Source organism: Penicillium diatomitis (genome assembly GCF_028827545.1).
Source record: "Penicillium diatomitis strain IBT 30728 chromosome Unknown utg000003l_segment0_segment0, whole genome shotgun sequence".
NCBI classification, from domain to species: Eukaryota; Fungi; Ascomycota; class Eurotiomycetes; order Eurotiales; family Aspergillaceae; genus Penicillium; species Penicillium diatomitis.
In genome coordinates, this window is record NW_026623175.1 from 1,460,857 (window position 1) to 1,474,749 (window position 13,893).

The 13,893-nt window shown below is 51.0% G+C and overlaps 4 protein-coding genes across 4 annotated transcripts; 2 read left to right on the forward strand and 2 right to left on the reverse strand.

Annotated features, from left to right (window-relative positions):
• Positions 1-372: 372 nt before the first annotated feature.
• On the reverse strand, positions 373-3,460 carry N7539_002726 (coatomer subunit beta; the record flags this gene model as incomplete). Its single annotated transcript, XM_056932329.1, has 4 exons — positions 373-515; positions 591-2,592; positions 2,664-3,084; positions 3,156-3,460. The coding sequence occupies 4 exons, from the start codon at positions 3,458-3,460 to the stop codon at positions 373-375; spliced, it is 2,871 nt and encodes a 956-aa protein (XP_056792288.1).
• Positions 3,461-3,687: 227 nt separating this feature from the next.
• Positions 3,688-5,192, forward strand: N7539_002727 (mago nashi family protein; the record flags this gene model as incomplete). The annotated part of the gene is made up of 8 exons (XM_056932330.1): positions 3,688-3,791; positions 3,859-3,957; positions 4,030-4,067; positions 4,135-4,230; positions 4,290-4,353; positions 4,412-4,499; positions 4,573-4,698; positions 5,055-5,192. 8 exons carry the CDS (start codon positions 3,688-3,690, stop codon positions 5,190-5,192), a joined length of 753 nt encoding a protein of 250 aa, XP_056792289.1.
• A 577-nt stretch (positions 5,193-5,769) lies between these two features.
• Positions 5,770-6,931, forward strand: N7539_002728 (GID4/VID24 family protein; the record flags this gene model as incomplete). The annotated part of the gene is made up of 4 exons (XM_056932331.1): positions 5,770-6,144; positions 6,212-6,362; positions 6,436-6,793; positions 6,865-6,931. The coding sequence occupies 4 exons, from the start codon at positions 5,770-5,772 to the stop codon at positions 6,929-6,931; spliced, it is 951 nt and encodes a 316-aa protein (XP_056792290.1).
• A 1,335-nt stretch (positions 6,932-8,266) lies between these two features.
• Positions 8,267-12,393, reverse strand: sskB (uncharacterized protein; the record flags this gene model as incomplete). The annotated part of the gene is made up of 2 exons (XM_056932332.1): positions 8,267-10,547; positions 10,619-12,393. 2 exons carry the CDS (start codon positions 12,391-12,393, stop codon positions 8,267-8,269), a joined length of 4,056 nt encoding a protein of 1,351 aa, XP_056792291.1.
• Positions 12,394-13,893: the final 1,500 nt, after the last annotated feature.

A 13,893-nucleotide genomic window follows, 5' to 3' on the forward strand; every position in this document is an offset into this window, starting at 1 on the left:
AAAGGAGCGAGTATTATGATCCGATAATGTGTGAGATTTTCCGGGCTGACACATTTTTCGCCTTTGACGCATGACCGTTGTTGGGTGAATGGCTCTTTACACAAGTTGAAACACTCCGATTGCGCATACTGTAGCACTGTCCTCATGTCTTGTGTGTTCCGGTACAGCCATTGAAAAGCCACAACAATTATCTATTTGACTATGACCCCCCAAGTCTCTCAATACAGGATGAATATTGGTAAGTAAACAATGAGAAATGTTGGAAGAGAAGAACTTGTGGCGGGGGATTCAGAAGCAGGAAAGTAGAGGGCAAGGGAAAAGGACATCATTTCAAATGTATGGACCGCTGGGAAGTGAACAAATTACATCTACTCATGCTGCTGCTGCTTTCAAGCCTTTCAGTGACCCCAGACTCAGAGCCAGACCCTGGGAGCGGCTGCGAATTCGGACAAAACCGGTGATGGGCCCGTCATCACCTTCTTTCTCGATGCTGAGATTGGCCAAAGCGTCCTCGCCTGGAGAAGAGAATTAGAGTTAGCAAGGCAATGTTGGGCATAGTACTGCTCAAGATGGCTGGAAGAAGAACATACCAAACACGCTCCGAGCGTACAAGTTGGCGCTCAAGAAGCGGCAATCACCCTTCAGTGACGCCTCAGGTGTCAAGCAGGCCATATTGGTGCTCTCCATAAGCTGCTTCAGGAAGTCGCGCAGGCTCTTGGCCTTCGAGTTGATGTTAACCTTATTCTCCCACTCGAATTCAGTCCACATGGAGCGGAATTGCGTCTCAGTACAGTGGGCAGGTTGAATGTAGTCCATGATGTCAGCATGGATATCGTTGAGAATGACCACGTGGGTTTCCGTAGAGCTGGCGCCGTCGTAGACAATATTTCCGAAGATTACGCCAGTATCGGTCGAAGAAACCTTGACTGTGGCTTGCACGTTCAAGAAATCGCGAGGACCTAAGTTGTGGGTTGATGGTCGCTCAACAACCTTGAGGTCTCCAAGTGTGGCAAACTCGACCGAGAGATTTTGAAGGGTCTCTGCAGTTTGATTGACCAAGAGGACATCGAGAACGATGTCGAACTGATGAACAGTGACGTAAGCTTCGGCGTAAACAGAGTCAGAGAAACCAGTCAGCTGAACAACACGGCTGAGCTTTGATGACACGTTTTCCGTCACAGTATCACCTCCAGTGGCCTTTGCCAGGTCGAGTTCAACCTCCTCCGCGCCCTGCACGCTGTTCTTCTTAGTGAATTGACGAATTGGGATAACGTCGTCGACTTGCACAGCGCTCTTGGCCTTTTCAGAGGCTTCCTTTGCAGCACGCTTCTTGTCTTCAACTTGGACCATGGCTCGGAATGCCTTGCGTGTGTCCTCGAGGAAGGTCGTCTCGAGCTCCTTCTTCTCGGAGAACTCAGCGAGGGAGCGGACACAAGTCATGATACGGTCGACGGAATCCTCATCGATAGGTGCCTTGACAAATTGCGACTGACCAACACGCATGATCGAGATCATAATGAGCATAGCTTCGGCACGGAGGGCGTTTGTACGAGCGGTATCCTGAGAGACCTCGGAGTGGCGCATCACCAACTTTGTCAAGGTGGAGGAAAGAACAGTGGACAGGTAGTAATCGCCATCAAGAATGAGTTGGCGGAGAGGAGGCTTCTGTGCGGCTTTGACAGCCTCCAGACGGGCAGCAGCAGCAGATTGACTAGTGAGAGCACTCTCCGTGGCATAAGTCCCGTCGGCAAGGATTTTGCGGGACCCGGTGGGGGCGCTCTTGCCATGCCCGTTGGCCGCCTCTTGCAAGAGAAGTACATTGTCATCGGGAACTTCATCAAGGAGTCGTTGCTCTGAGGCCAAGATAGGAATTTCACCCAGACTGGCTCGAATCTTCTTCCAGGCTTCCCGAATGTCCTTTTCTTCAAGGGAGTACTCTCCGATCACCCACAGCACACCACGGTATACTTTACCAGCACGAACCTCGCTCAGGGTAGATACCAAGCGGTCGACGATGGCGCTGCGCAGATCTGGGAATTTCTCGACGACCTCCTTGACGAATTGAATCACATCAACCGCAGAGTTGTTGTTGAAGTCGGCAATGAAGTCCATGAGCAAGTCGACCACGCTGGCGGCAATCTCTGAGAACTTAATAGCGCAGTTGTGTATTGACTGCACGAGCAACTGGCGGTATTCGCTGTTTTGTTCGTATTGCTCATTGACTGTCTTGGCAAGCTCCTTCTTCAACAACATGATAATTTCTTCAACGTTCTTGCTGGAGACCATCTCCAAGGCAATACCGAGGGCCTTCCGTCGGACGTCGATATCGGGACTGGTAAGAACTCGTAGAATCTCCATGGTCAGATCATCTAGAACACCTTCATTGCGCTTCCTAAGCTGATCAACCCGGTCCAACACAATGAGTTTCACATTGTTGTCCGCCTCTCGGATGGCCAGCTCAATGAGTTTGCCAGCAGCGGCCTTCACGGCGACGGGGTTACTGGTGAGGGCAGTAAGAGATGTGGCAGCTTCGTAGACAACAGTACTTGTGGGGGCGTCGAGAAGTTCGAGCATAAGTTTCAGGTAACGAGACTGAGATTCCAGGTCAGTCTTGTATGTACAGGCCCAGTGCTGTCGGAGTGGACCGTCCAATTGCAACGTACCTTGTTTTGAGTGTTTTGAACAGCATCCTTCCGCAAGAACTCAAGCTCAGCCAGCTGAAGGAGCTCGTCGGTATTTGGAATGGTGTCGAATGTTGTGCCGAGATACTCAAGCGCCTTCTCGTGGCTAATCGACATGAGCGCCGCGAACGCATTGCGCTTGCAAGTGCCATCTGACTCTGCCTCCAAGAAGATCTGAAGCAGCTCCGGCGCATCTGGAATGAGGGATTCGGAATGTTGGAAGATTGAAGCCACGGCCCAGGCGGCGTTTTTGCGCACGTAGGCGTGACGATGCTCGAGGCAAGAGCGGGCTGAGGAAAGGAGGGGTTCGATGAGTTCTGGTTCGCGCAGCTTGCAAAGGAAGCGAAGGGTGTTTCCGCGGACGTATTCATTTGGGTGCTGCAGATCATTTCGGATGCCATTGCTGAAAGGGGTGAGAATTCGAGGTCAATGGAGCGTTCCAACGACGAGAGCAAGGAGTCGGGAGCATCGTACCAGACCAGAATCATCTCCTGCTTCAATTTACCACTCGCATCGAGCTTGGGACAAATTTCGTAGTAAAAATATAGCAGCTTCTTCAAGGACTTGCTCTTCGCAGGCATGACAAAGCGAATGATGTGCATGAGTAGCTGTGGCATCGGATCACCGTTGAGCATAATCGTAATGATTGTCCGCATTGTGTCCATCTTCGTCTCATCATTGCCCTTTTCCAGCTGGAGTTTCAACTCCTGCACGGTCGCCTGGTCGGCCGTGTTGTCCAGATGGACGAGGCTGTACGAGTTCTCGAGAAATGACGCCATGGTGGTGAGATCTAAAGCGACGGCCGTGGATTCAAAGGGGAGCTGCGAGGATTCAAAGGGGAGCTGCGAGTTGTTAGATCGGGGGAATGTTTTGAACAGCTCAGCGGGCCAGGCGTTCACTCTCCAAACCTACCGCAAGAGGATGTCTCCCGCAGACGGAAGCTTTAGACCAAATCTAAAGATGCGCGATCAATTCAATCCAGCACCCCTCGCCAACCTAAATTATCATGGGCGTGTTCGTTGGAGATGCGCAAATGGGAGGGGGAGGGAAACGGAAGTGGGAGCATCAACCTGTCCCTTTGGACCCCCAGGTCCGCTCCCGACTCTCTGTGTGGGTGACTAAGCCTGCCGCTTTTCTGGACCTCTGCTCAGCCTCCGCTACCTTAATTCACGTGGAGGGGAATCCGCCTCGAACTTGTTCTTGACGGCAGTTGTGAGAACCACGGCATAGCTCAGCTCGAGATGTCGACGAACGATACATTTTACCTTCGTTACTAGTAAGTGCGAGCTCAATGCCTATGTTTCCGGAGAAGAATCCTCTGCCACAACTACTAACCTCCCACCTTTAGCTCAGGTCACTCTGGGCGCTTCGGTCACGAGTTTCTTGGTTAGTTCTGACGCTCACACTGAGAAGCCAATCTCTCCTGGGAACGAGCTCTGACTTTTACCCGCAGAATTTGACTTCCGAACTATTGCCGACGGTACCAGTGCTGCAGTACGATATGCGAATAACTCCAACTACCGCAATGATTCCCTCATCCGCAAAGAGAGTGAGTTGGACACTTTCAGCTCCGGACAATCCATCAGCAATCTAATAAGCGGGGAACAGTGTGTGTGAGCTCGGCTATAATTGAGGAGATCAAGCACATCATCAAGCAAAGTGAAGTTCTCAAGTATGAGCCTCGCATAGTTACCGGTGTTGAGTATACCGTACTAACACTGGATCCTCAGGGAGGACGACTCTAAATGGCCTAAGAAGAACAAGGATGGCCGTCAAGAACTGGAAATTCGACTGGGTGGTGAACACATTTCCTTTGAGGTACGATTGAGAACAGGGACAAGAACCCTTGTGGCCGACTACGGACCGCTCATCCACCCATTTGCTTCTATAGACTGCGAAGATCGGCTCTTTGGTCGATGTAGCCGAATCGGACGACCCAGAGGGACTTCGGGTCTTCTATTATCTGGTGCAGGATCTGAAGGCACTTGTCTTCTCATTGATTTCTCTCCACTTTAAGGTACGGCTCAAAAGTCTTCAAAAAATTTTTTGGGTCTTGTGTCCGACGCGAAGCAAACTAACTCCATGGCTCTCGCTTGTCAGATCAAACCCATTTGAATCCGAAAACTTTCAAAATCCTTCGAAATGTCTGCTTTTTCATGATACCGGGCGTTAAATCAAGGATGCTTTAATCAGTTCCAATGCGAAACGACTTTCAGCATGGTCGGGACAGGCATGGCATTTATAACTCCAATCTGATCTTCATAGGCTCCTGCGATGTCAGTCTTGTGCCGTTTGGTTTGGTCCTCCTTCGCTAGCTCGGGTGGACTCATTCACGCATGGCGGACGGTGCCGGGCATGATAATAAAGTGATAGCAGGAGAATTATGGCGGTGAGATGCGACGTCGTCTCAGGATCCAAGTCAGCATGCCGGCGTTGACAGAGATGTTGATGCATTATGTACGTGCTGTGTACATGGAGCCGATAGTGATGGAAAAGGCTCTCGTGACGTGAGCGATTGTCTCAGGGTAAATGGACTATTTGGGCCGAGTCGGGTGCGAAGCATTGACTTGTGCTTTCAAGTGTAGAAAACTTGTTCCAAAGACGTGTAGGATAATACAACGGAGACAGGAGACTGCAGAGTGCAGAGTGCAGAGTGCATGTGAGGTATTTACATAGTAGTCTAGTAGTACTGTAGTACTGGCCTACTCACAGGTGCCTTAGGCTCTTCACGACTATCTCCCAGACTCACAGCAGCGCTGGTGCCTGAGGCCACCAGCGCCTCCCCCGCGCTCGCATGACCCCATGATGGGCCCGCAAGTGGGCGACGGACTGACGCTCTTACGCTCTTACTCTTTCTAGATTCCCGGCTCGATTCTGGACCATCTCATCCTCTACCACTGTCAGATCCCTCCCCTGCTTCCCTCACTACTCGTATTCCCCTTGGGAGTTGTCGACCCGTACTTGCTCTTTCGTTCCGTGTTCTCGATAACTTGGATTGGGGTGTCCAAAATACCCTCATCGTTTGGTTTTGTGTTTTCGGCGTTCTGGCTCGGTCCCAATGTCTACTTTCCTCCTTCCTTGATCCGCAATGCCAACACCGAGTGCCACTCGCCCCAACTCGATCACCGAGGTGATCTCCACCCGAACGTGTCCGCCAGAATTGGATCGTCTCTCGGACGGAAGAGGCACTCCAGATTCCCTGGTCTCCCAGGGCGAGACTGTTGACGATGCTCTTACGTCAATCGGTGCCTTAGCACCCTCCGCGCTGCGTCGCTCCGACGATGGCAGCGCGCTCTCGACATCTGACCCGCTGAGAGTGGAGAGCAAGACAAGCGGCGCTCCCGACGACGACACCGCATCACGCGAGCGATCGATTTCACCATGGGATCGCAATGCTGGCGACCAATCGTCAGTAACACCCTCCAACTCCTCGCTGCTGCGGTACGAATTCTCTAATGTTCGGGTAAGTTATGCCACCTTTGTTTTACTGTGCAATGTTTAGCACAAAATGTTCTGACTGGTGTCTGCAGCTCCTGCCGAACTACTCGTCGTCTTTCCTTCGCTCCGGTAGCAAATTTGTCGGCAAACAAATGTCCGATAAACAAGAATACAATGTGGATGTGGAAATCATCCACGTCGACATGGCTGAATCATATTTATGCGGTTATCTTCGCATTCAAGGTGCGTCTCACCGGTTCGAGATCCGTGCGGGCTGCTAGGACGTCAAACTAATATCCTGTTCTTTACTGGTTAGGTTTGACTGAGGATCACCCTACCTTAACCACCTTCTTTGAAGGGGAGATCATCGGAACCAAGCACACATTCCAGACCCGAAACGAGCAATGGGGCGCCAATGAGAAGATAGACATCCACCATTGGTCCCGGTTTCCCGCCTGGAAACCGCTAGCCAAACAGGCCAAGCGAACAGATTTCACATATCGCAACTTTGCTCAGCGTGAGCACGTGTTCATGAGATGGAAAGAATACTTCCTGGTTCCCGATCATCGCGTGCGAACGATCTCTGGAGCTAGCTTTGAAGGGTTCTATTACATATGCTTTAATCAGATCGAGGGATCTGTAAGCGGCGTTTACTTCCATGCGAAGAGCGAGCGGTACGTTTATCCGTTCTCAGTCACCTGTTTGTGTTGGAAGAAATTTCTCTCTAATGATTGTGATCGAGCAGATTTCAGCAACTTGAACTGAAACACGTTGAAGATCATGGATGCGCTCCAGCAGTGGAGTTCCGCTAGAACGTCCACAGTACTGGAAGTGTACAGCAGCTCGCATCATTAGTCCGCGGCTGTCGCATGTCTGTATCCCAGATACCAGTCCGCTATTCCGCCTGTGTCACATACCTTGCAAAATTCGCGCTGGTATTACAGGTCACTAGCCACCTCCATACTCAGCGCCGCGATATTGCCAGCTTCACATCAAATGAAGCTTGCATCAATCTCTGGCTCATGCTCAACCCTACCTGATTCTTCCTCGTTGTCACTCTGTGTCTTCCCGGTCTTTCACGTCTCTATTTTCATACATGGCCCTCTTTCGCCAGATGCATTACTACCTCGCAGCGCGGCTCATCACCCTTATATCATGTCTCACGAACCTTTGGTCTTGGAGTTGGCGACAATTTCTCACAGTGTTTGGCGTGCTGGATCTATTGTTTTTCCGTCATCAATTTCTCCTCTGTGACTTTGATCTTTCACTGCCTGATGGCCCATTGAATACATTATGATACGAGTTCTATTGAATTTACTGTGTGACATTCTTATGTCTTGATAACCGTTCCGACGTGTGCAAGTCATGAGAGCGTAGCAATCGGCATTATTCCTATTAACATGCACCCCTGCAGTAGTCCCTTGTTACATCTCGCTTTGCAACCCTTTTGTAAGCCATGGCAACTTTGCCACTCTAGTACTGGAGAGGTAAGTGGCTACATGCCGTGCCGTCAAAGGAGTGTACTCAAGCCTACGAGAAGGGGACAGCTGAATAGTATCAAATATAGAACATGAATGTAAATGGAAGCAGGCAACATTATCAAAAGTTGTTTTCATACACATGGAAGATCGTACATTAAATCCAATCTGCAGACGGAACCAGCGCCCGAACCAAGAAAAAGGAGAATAAAAGAAGAATAAAACTAATGCGATGACGGCTTGAACCTAGCCCGATTGCTTCCAGAGAAGCTGAAAGCTAAAGACGAGATCGAAACTGAATCGGGAAAAAGAGAAAGGCAGAAATATTGTGCGTGGGACGATTCAGTCGAGAAAAATGAAGTCAAAAATCAAAAGAGCACAAAAGGGGGTATCACATGCGATGCCATCTGAGGGGTGGGTGAGGGGGATGCGAAGCGAGAGACAATTTCAAAGTCATCTCCAGCGAGTGTGGGCGTTGAACTGAAAAGCACTTGGAACTTGAACTGAAAAGCACTTGGAACTTTTTTAGAATCAACAAGGGAAAACGAGGGAAAGAGTTAGGCTGCGGAAGCTGAATTTATAAAGGGAGCCGGGGGTGATCAGGGGCAGAAGCTGGGATGAAAAATCCATCCCATTCTCAATGGATTGAGTTTTTGTCAACTAGCCAGCTCAAGCATAAGTTGAGCTCTGACGACTCATGGAGCTTGTTGAGCTGCTGTATCCATTCTCACTGCCGGGAGTGGGAGGCTCGACGACCACCTGCTGACGAATGGAGACAATCCACTCATGTTGAAGCAACTCGGCAGCGGTGGGTCGTCGCAGAGGATCACACTCAAAGCAGCGGCGCACAAAGTCGATGCCGATGTCACTGAGCTGATCTTGGGTCGGTAGGGCCGGCGTATTACCCTGGGCAATATTGTACATGATTGCCCATTCATTGTCCAGGGTAGACCAAGGACGTCGGCCGGTGGCCATCTCAAGAATCACACAGCCCAAAGACCAGATATCAACGGCGCCCTGTCGGTTGACAAGGTCCGAGGTATCACCGCGAATGACTTCGGGGGACATGTACATTGGGGTTCCTGTGGTTGTCTTCTGATTCTTGCCTCGCTGATTGGCAATTTGACCATCCTTTGCGAGCATGTTGTTGCTTGGTCCATCCACCGGCGCCACGGTGCGGCCTGTGCGAGCAATGATCTTGGCGGCACCAAAGTCCACATACTTGATGATACCGTTGTGATCCAGCAGGATGTTTTCGGGCTTGATATCCCGATGCACAATACCCGCCTGGTGAAGGTATGCCAGACCCTCGAGAAGTTGTAGTGCGTAGACCATGATGACCGTTTCGTCTTCAATGCGGCCATGTTCCAATAAACTTGCGAGTGAACCACCTGAGCAGTACTCCATGAAGATGTAGACCTTGTCTCGATGCACCTCAATACCATGGTAAGAGACGATGTTTGGATGGTCCAAGACTTCCAATACGCCCATTTCATCGCGAATTTGTTGCGCAATCTTGGGAATCAGTTGAGGATCTTGCAGGCGAATTTCCTTGACGGCCATCAGGTAGTTACTGTCGAGGTTGATAGCCACATAAACGGAGCCAAATGTACCACCGCCGATAAATTGTCCCTGCTGCCAACGCAGAGTCACGTTGGTGGCAGAGGATGACAGCACTGTTAAAGAGCGGTCGGCTTCGTCGGAGCCCTCAAGGACTCGACCAAGCGCCTGGCGTTTGGTGTCCAGTCGTCGATCTTCAAGCTCCGTCAAACGAGCAAGCCATTGCTCGCGCACAAGCTTCGATGCCTCCTCGTCGCTCAGGATTCGTCCGGCTCCGACTTTTCGGTGGCCGGCACGCTCCTCCATACGTTGTTTCTCGGCCTGGGCCGCAAGGGAGGATCGAGCACCCATGATGTCGAAGTGGGAGATGAGCAGAGACATGCATCCGGCCACTTTGGAGCGCAGGCGGCTGAACTCTTCTTCATACATGGAAAGCAAGTGCCGACTTGTGGTAATGGCCATCGCGAACTCGAGCGCCGACACCGCCCATTTGAAAGTCTTACGGTCTGCAGCGTCGCACTCATCACAAATGAAGGAGACCCAATCGAGTGACAGCTCCACGAGGCGGGCGCTGTTCATCGCCCGTCGATTGGCATCCACGTAGTTGCTGGAACGCTTACCGAATTCCGTGGCAAATGCATAGCAGGCTTGAATGAGATCGTTGTTTTCCCAAGTCTTCTCCCGGAGCTGATCTTTGATCACAGCGACGCTATCCATGATAGCCATGGACAGCTTGAATGAGATCTTTTTGATTTTATTCAACTCCACGTTGACACGGCCTAGATTGGCACGCTGTCCGATGGCCATGTCCAGTTGAATGCCCGTCAGTTGGGCCAACTCCATTCTGGCATTCTGCAGGCGTTCCTGCATACCCTCGACAACTAGACGAAGCTTGCCAAGGCGGACGTCGGTGGGCTGCTCCAAGAAACCAACCTTCATCTCCTTTCCAGCCCATGCGATCGGCTTCTCAGGACGAATGACCAGAACATACGGAATATGCGGACCATCCTTGGTGGACTCGTCCTCTCGAAACGAGGTAGCCAGAATGGCTTGAATGTCCGCTGGTCGGTTCCACAAGGAGTGATGGGCAATCAGGTAGACGCCCTTCTGACCGACCGAGGTTGGTGAGGTGACAAGGAAGTGATCTGAAACAAGAAGCGCCTCGAAGAACTCGTAGGCAATATCTGTGGTGAGGTTGTACTCTGTGGCATTTTCGAACAATTGACACAGGAATTTTGAAAATCGATACAATTTGCGCTGGCGAATACGTGTCGAATCCAAAATGCTCTTGTAACGCTTGTCCATGTCCGCAACACTTTCATTAGGTCGAGGAACCAGCTCGCGTTCAAAGTGAATCATGAGTCGCTGGAGCGACTTGGCAGTCAAAGCACTACGCGAGAGCGAAAAGATAATGTCAGCCTCTGGTAGGGGATAGTAAGTTGATAGGAGATGTGCACATACCTGAACTGTTCAGCAACTTCAATGTCGCCATTTTCAATCTGGCGGCCAATCACATAGGAGAACTCCCATTCTTGTTCCAGAATCTCGGCCTCTTTGAAAGTATTCTTGTTCGCATTGAGTTTCCAATTCAGGATCTTGAAATAGTACTTCATGGCATCCAGCACCACAGAATCAAAGTTTTCATCCACACATGGTGGCAAGTCCCAGCCGGGTTCGGGACGTGAGATTTCCAGGTATCGTTGTTTGATCTGTGTGGCTACGCGCATCAGGATCTGGAACTGAGAGATCATCTGATCCACCAGAATTGGTGACTGCTGGGCCGGGTCCTTCATGTTTTTGGCGTACGACAAGCGCACACGAATGATCTCTTGAATCAAACGAGAGGGAAAATTGATCAATGTCAATAACTCTTCGATATATGGCGGTAGATGTCGGGCAGAAAAGGCTTCGGCGTTCTCGATCAGTGTGCCCTTGGCTTTTTGGATCACTCTGCCAAGGCTGTTCAGCATGCTGTGATCACCTTGTAGCGTCTTCAGACCATCCTCCTTCATAATGCGATCTAGGAACGATGAATCTTCCGATAGTTCGCTATGCTCATAGATTGTTCTCGGCTGACTGAAATCCAAAGCATCGTTGCCGACCCAGCTTTGCAGGACGGCCAATTCGGTGTTGATCAAGGCGGTGATGTTGTGCCAGGCGAAGATGGCCGCGCGACTGGAGTAGAACCCCTCCGAGGCCGTGCGGGGGTTTGCAATCTCCATTTCCTTAAGGGTTGAATAGAGCACTTCACATTTCTCGACTTTGGCGACTATATCCTCCACCTGCTTGCGGGGAGGCTTGCCAATTTCCGTCTCACCTTTGATCTGGAAGTTGATGATTTCTTCAATCAGAGGGCCGAGCTGGGCACGGGAATCGTCGATGAGTTTTCGCTGCAGGGCGATGCTTCGGCCACATGTCCTCGCACGCACACCGATCCAAAGGGCGTTTCCCAAGGCAGCCGATCGTTTGGATTCTGTTGAGTCGATCAACCGCTGTTTCTCCTGTCGGACGACGTCACCCTTGAGCACAGAGGCCAACATGGAATGCCATTCCAGGCGTTCCTGATTCTTGGGGTTCTTCAGCTCTTCGATGGTGGGCAGGTTGTCGTCCGGGAGGAACAGTTGGGTGTCCGGGTCGTAGGATTCATCGTCGAAGGGCACCTCGGAGGAGGGTGACGGATCCTCGAGATCTGCATCCCCGGACATTGTGTTTGCGGGCTGCATGTCATCGAAGTGGTGGTACCAAGCCTGAGGATTGGCCCGAATGCGTTGCACGTAAGCCTTCTCCTGGGCACGATACTGTGCATTGGGATCCCGCCGGGCTCCTCGTTTGGTGGAGGAGGAGCGTTGTCGATCGCCTTGCTGAAGACTGATATACTGTGGTGGACGGCGCTGGGGAGCATATGTGTTGGAAGGTGTTCGTGCGGGCGCCGACGGTCGTTGAGGCCGCAATTCTCCCGGCATGCCGAGGACATCAGCTTTCTCCAGGACGGCTGAGGCTGGACCAACGCTGGTTCCCCGGGGACGCGTTGTTGGAGTGCTGCACCACGATCCGCCCAAGCTGGTAGTCAACGACGGGGGTGATGATGTGATGGTGGTGGCCGGAGTCTGGACCTGAGACCCGTCGATGAAGGCCTCGCCAAAGGTTGAGTTTCCCCTCAGTGGGTATTGAGGAGGGAACTCGTCCGAGGAGCCCGAGCCATCTGAATCATGGCTCACGATATCAGGGATCTCCATGATGGACCGTGTGATGTGGGAAAAGCTCTGACGATGGAGGGTGGACGGAGCTTGCCAGACGCGATCTCCATATGATCCGAATGATAGGGGCCTTGTGGCGGTGCGGGATCGAGTGGCGTTGGAGAGGGGGGGAATGGACCCAATAATGGCAGGACTGTCCGCCCGTCCGCGTTCACGAGGACAGGCTCCAACTTGAAATCCTTGCTTTTGACGGTTGGTGCAGAAGTAGTGATCCCAATCCTGCTTGTGCTGTGCTGTGCTGTGCAGTGGCTGTGGCTGTTGTCCACTTGGTCTTGGAGGTGACAGCGATCGGCCTTTTGTCCGACCGTATTTGGTGGCCCCGCGTGTAACGGCTAGGAAGATCCATTTTAACCCTACTTTATTCTGCACAGATTTGATCTTGATCTATTTAATTTGCAGGATCGATCTAGAGACTACAGGTGTACAGGTGATAGAGAGATCCAAGGGACATCAAGCAATAGCACAATTATGAGCCTGGAGATTCATCTTTCTTGACTATCTACTACAATTCCTCCAGAGTGTTGGCAGGGTTTTCTTCCTTGTTCCAACTTGCCAGGAAAGACGGAAGCTGCCTGCACCCGACAGACTGGGAAGGGATCTCGTTCCACCAATGAGAACCTGTCCAGTTCCGTCTTCCATTTGATTGCGCTTCACGTGTGTTGAACAATCAAAATCATGTGAACTGTCGATTATGGAAGCATGTTTAGCATGTCGGGTGCCTCGCTGCACATTCTACAGTACTGGATATCAGTCGATAACAATTGCATAGTTCTTTCCTTAGCTGCTCGCTACCTGACTGATCCATGTTCACAATCCGTCATGACCCACGTGATTGATTGGAATACAGGGGAAAACACCCCTAGTTTTGTTTCCAGCAAATTCGAGGCTAAGGTTAAAAGACTCGATAATTGATGTTTCAGAGAATTTGGCCAAAAGACTAGTCTCTTACCTTGATCATGCTCGTCATGGGAATCGACTACTTACAATGACATCCCAGGTTGATCCATGATGGCTGTCCTCTAATTCCAATGCATTGCAGAGCAAACCGATTTGGGTACCCCGAAGTCCTTTTTATGTACCCAATTTGGTAAGTCACCAGTCGACTGCTGAGACGCAACTGCCCGGAAAAGAGTTTACCCACCAAGGTCAGCTTGCCAGACTTACCTGCCACCATCTATGCTACGCCTGACCAGGTGATTGCAGACGAATGGACTCAGGGACTGTAACAGGTACTTACTACAGGGTACGGTGTGCACTGTACAGTCGTACTACACTCAGGAGTCATATAGTCTGTACAGTCAGTAGTGTACTTGAACGGCCATTTGGAAAGGGAGAGGCGGAGCCCTCCCACTAAGGAATAGTAAAACCACGTCCACGGTGATACTGTTGATGATGATTCTTGGCAAGAGCCGTACTTATCATCATCTGGGATGTACAGATTACTCAATATATCTAGTGCGACATTACTTCACTCGCCAT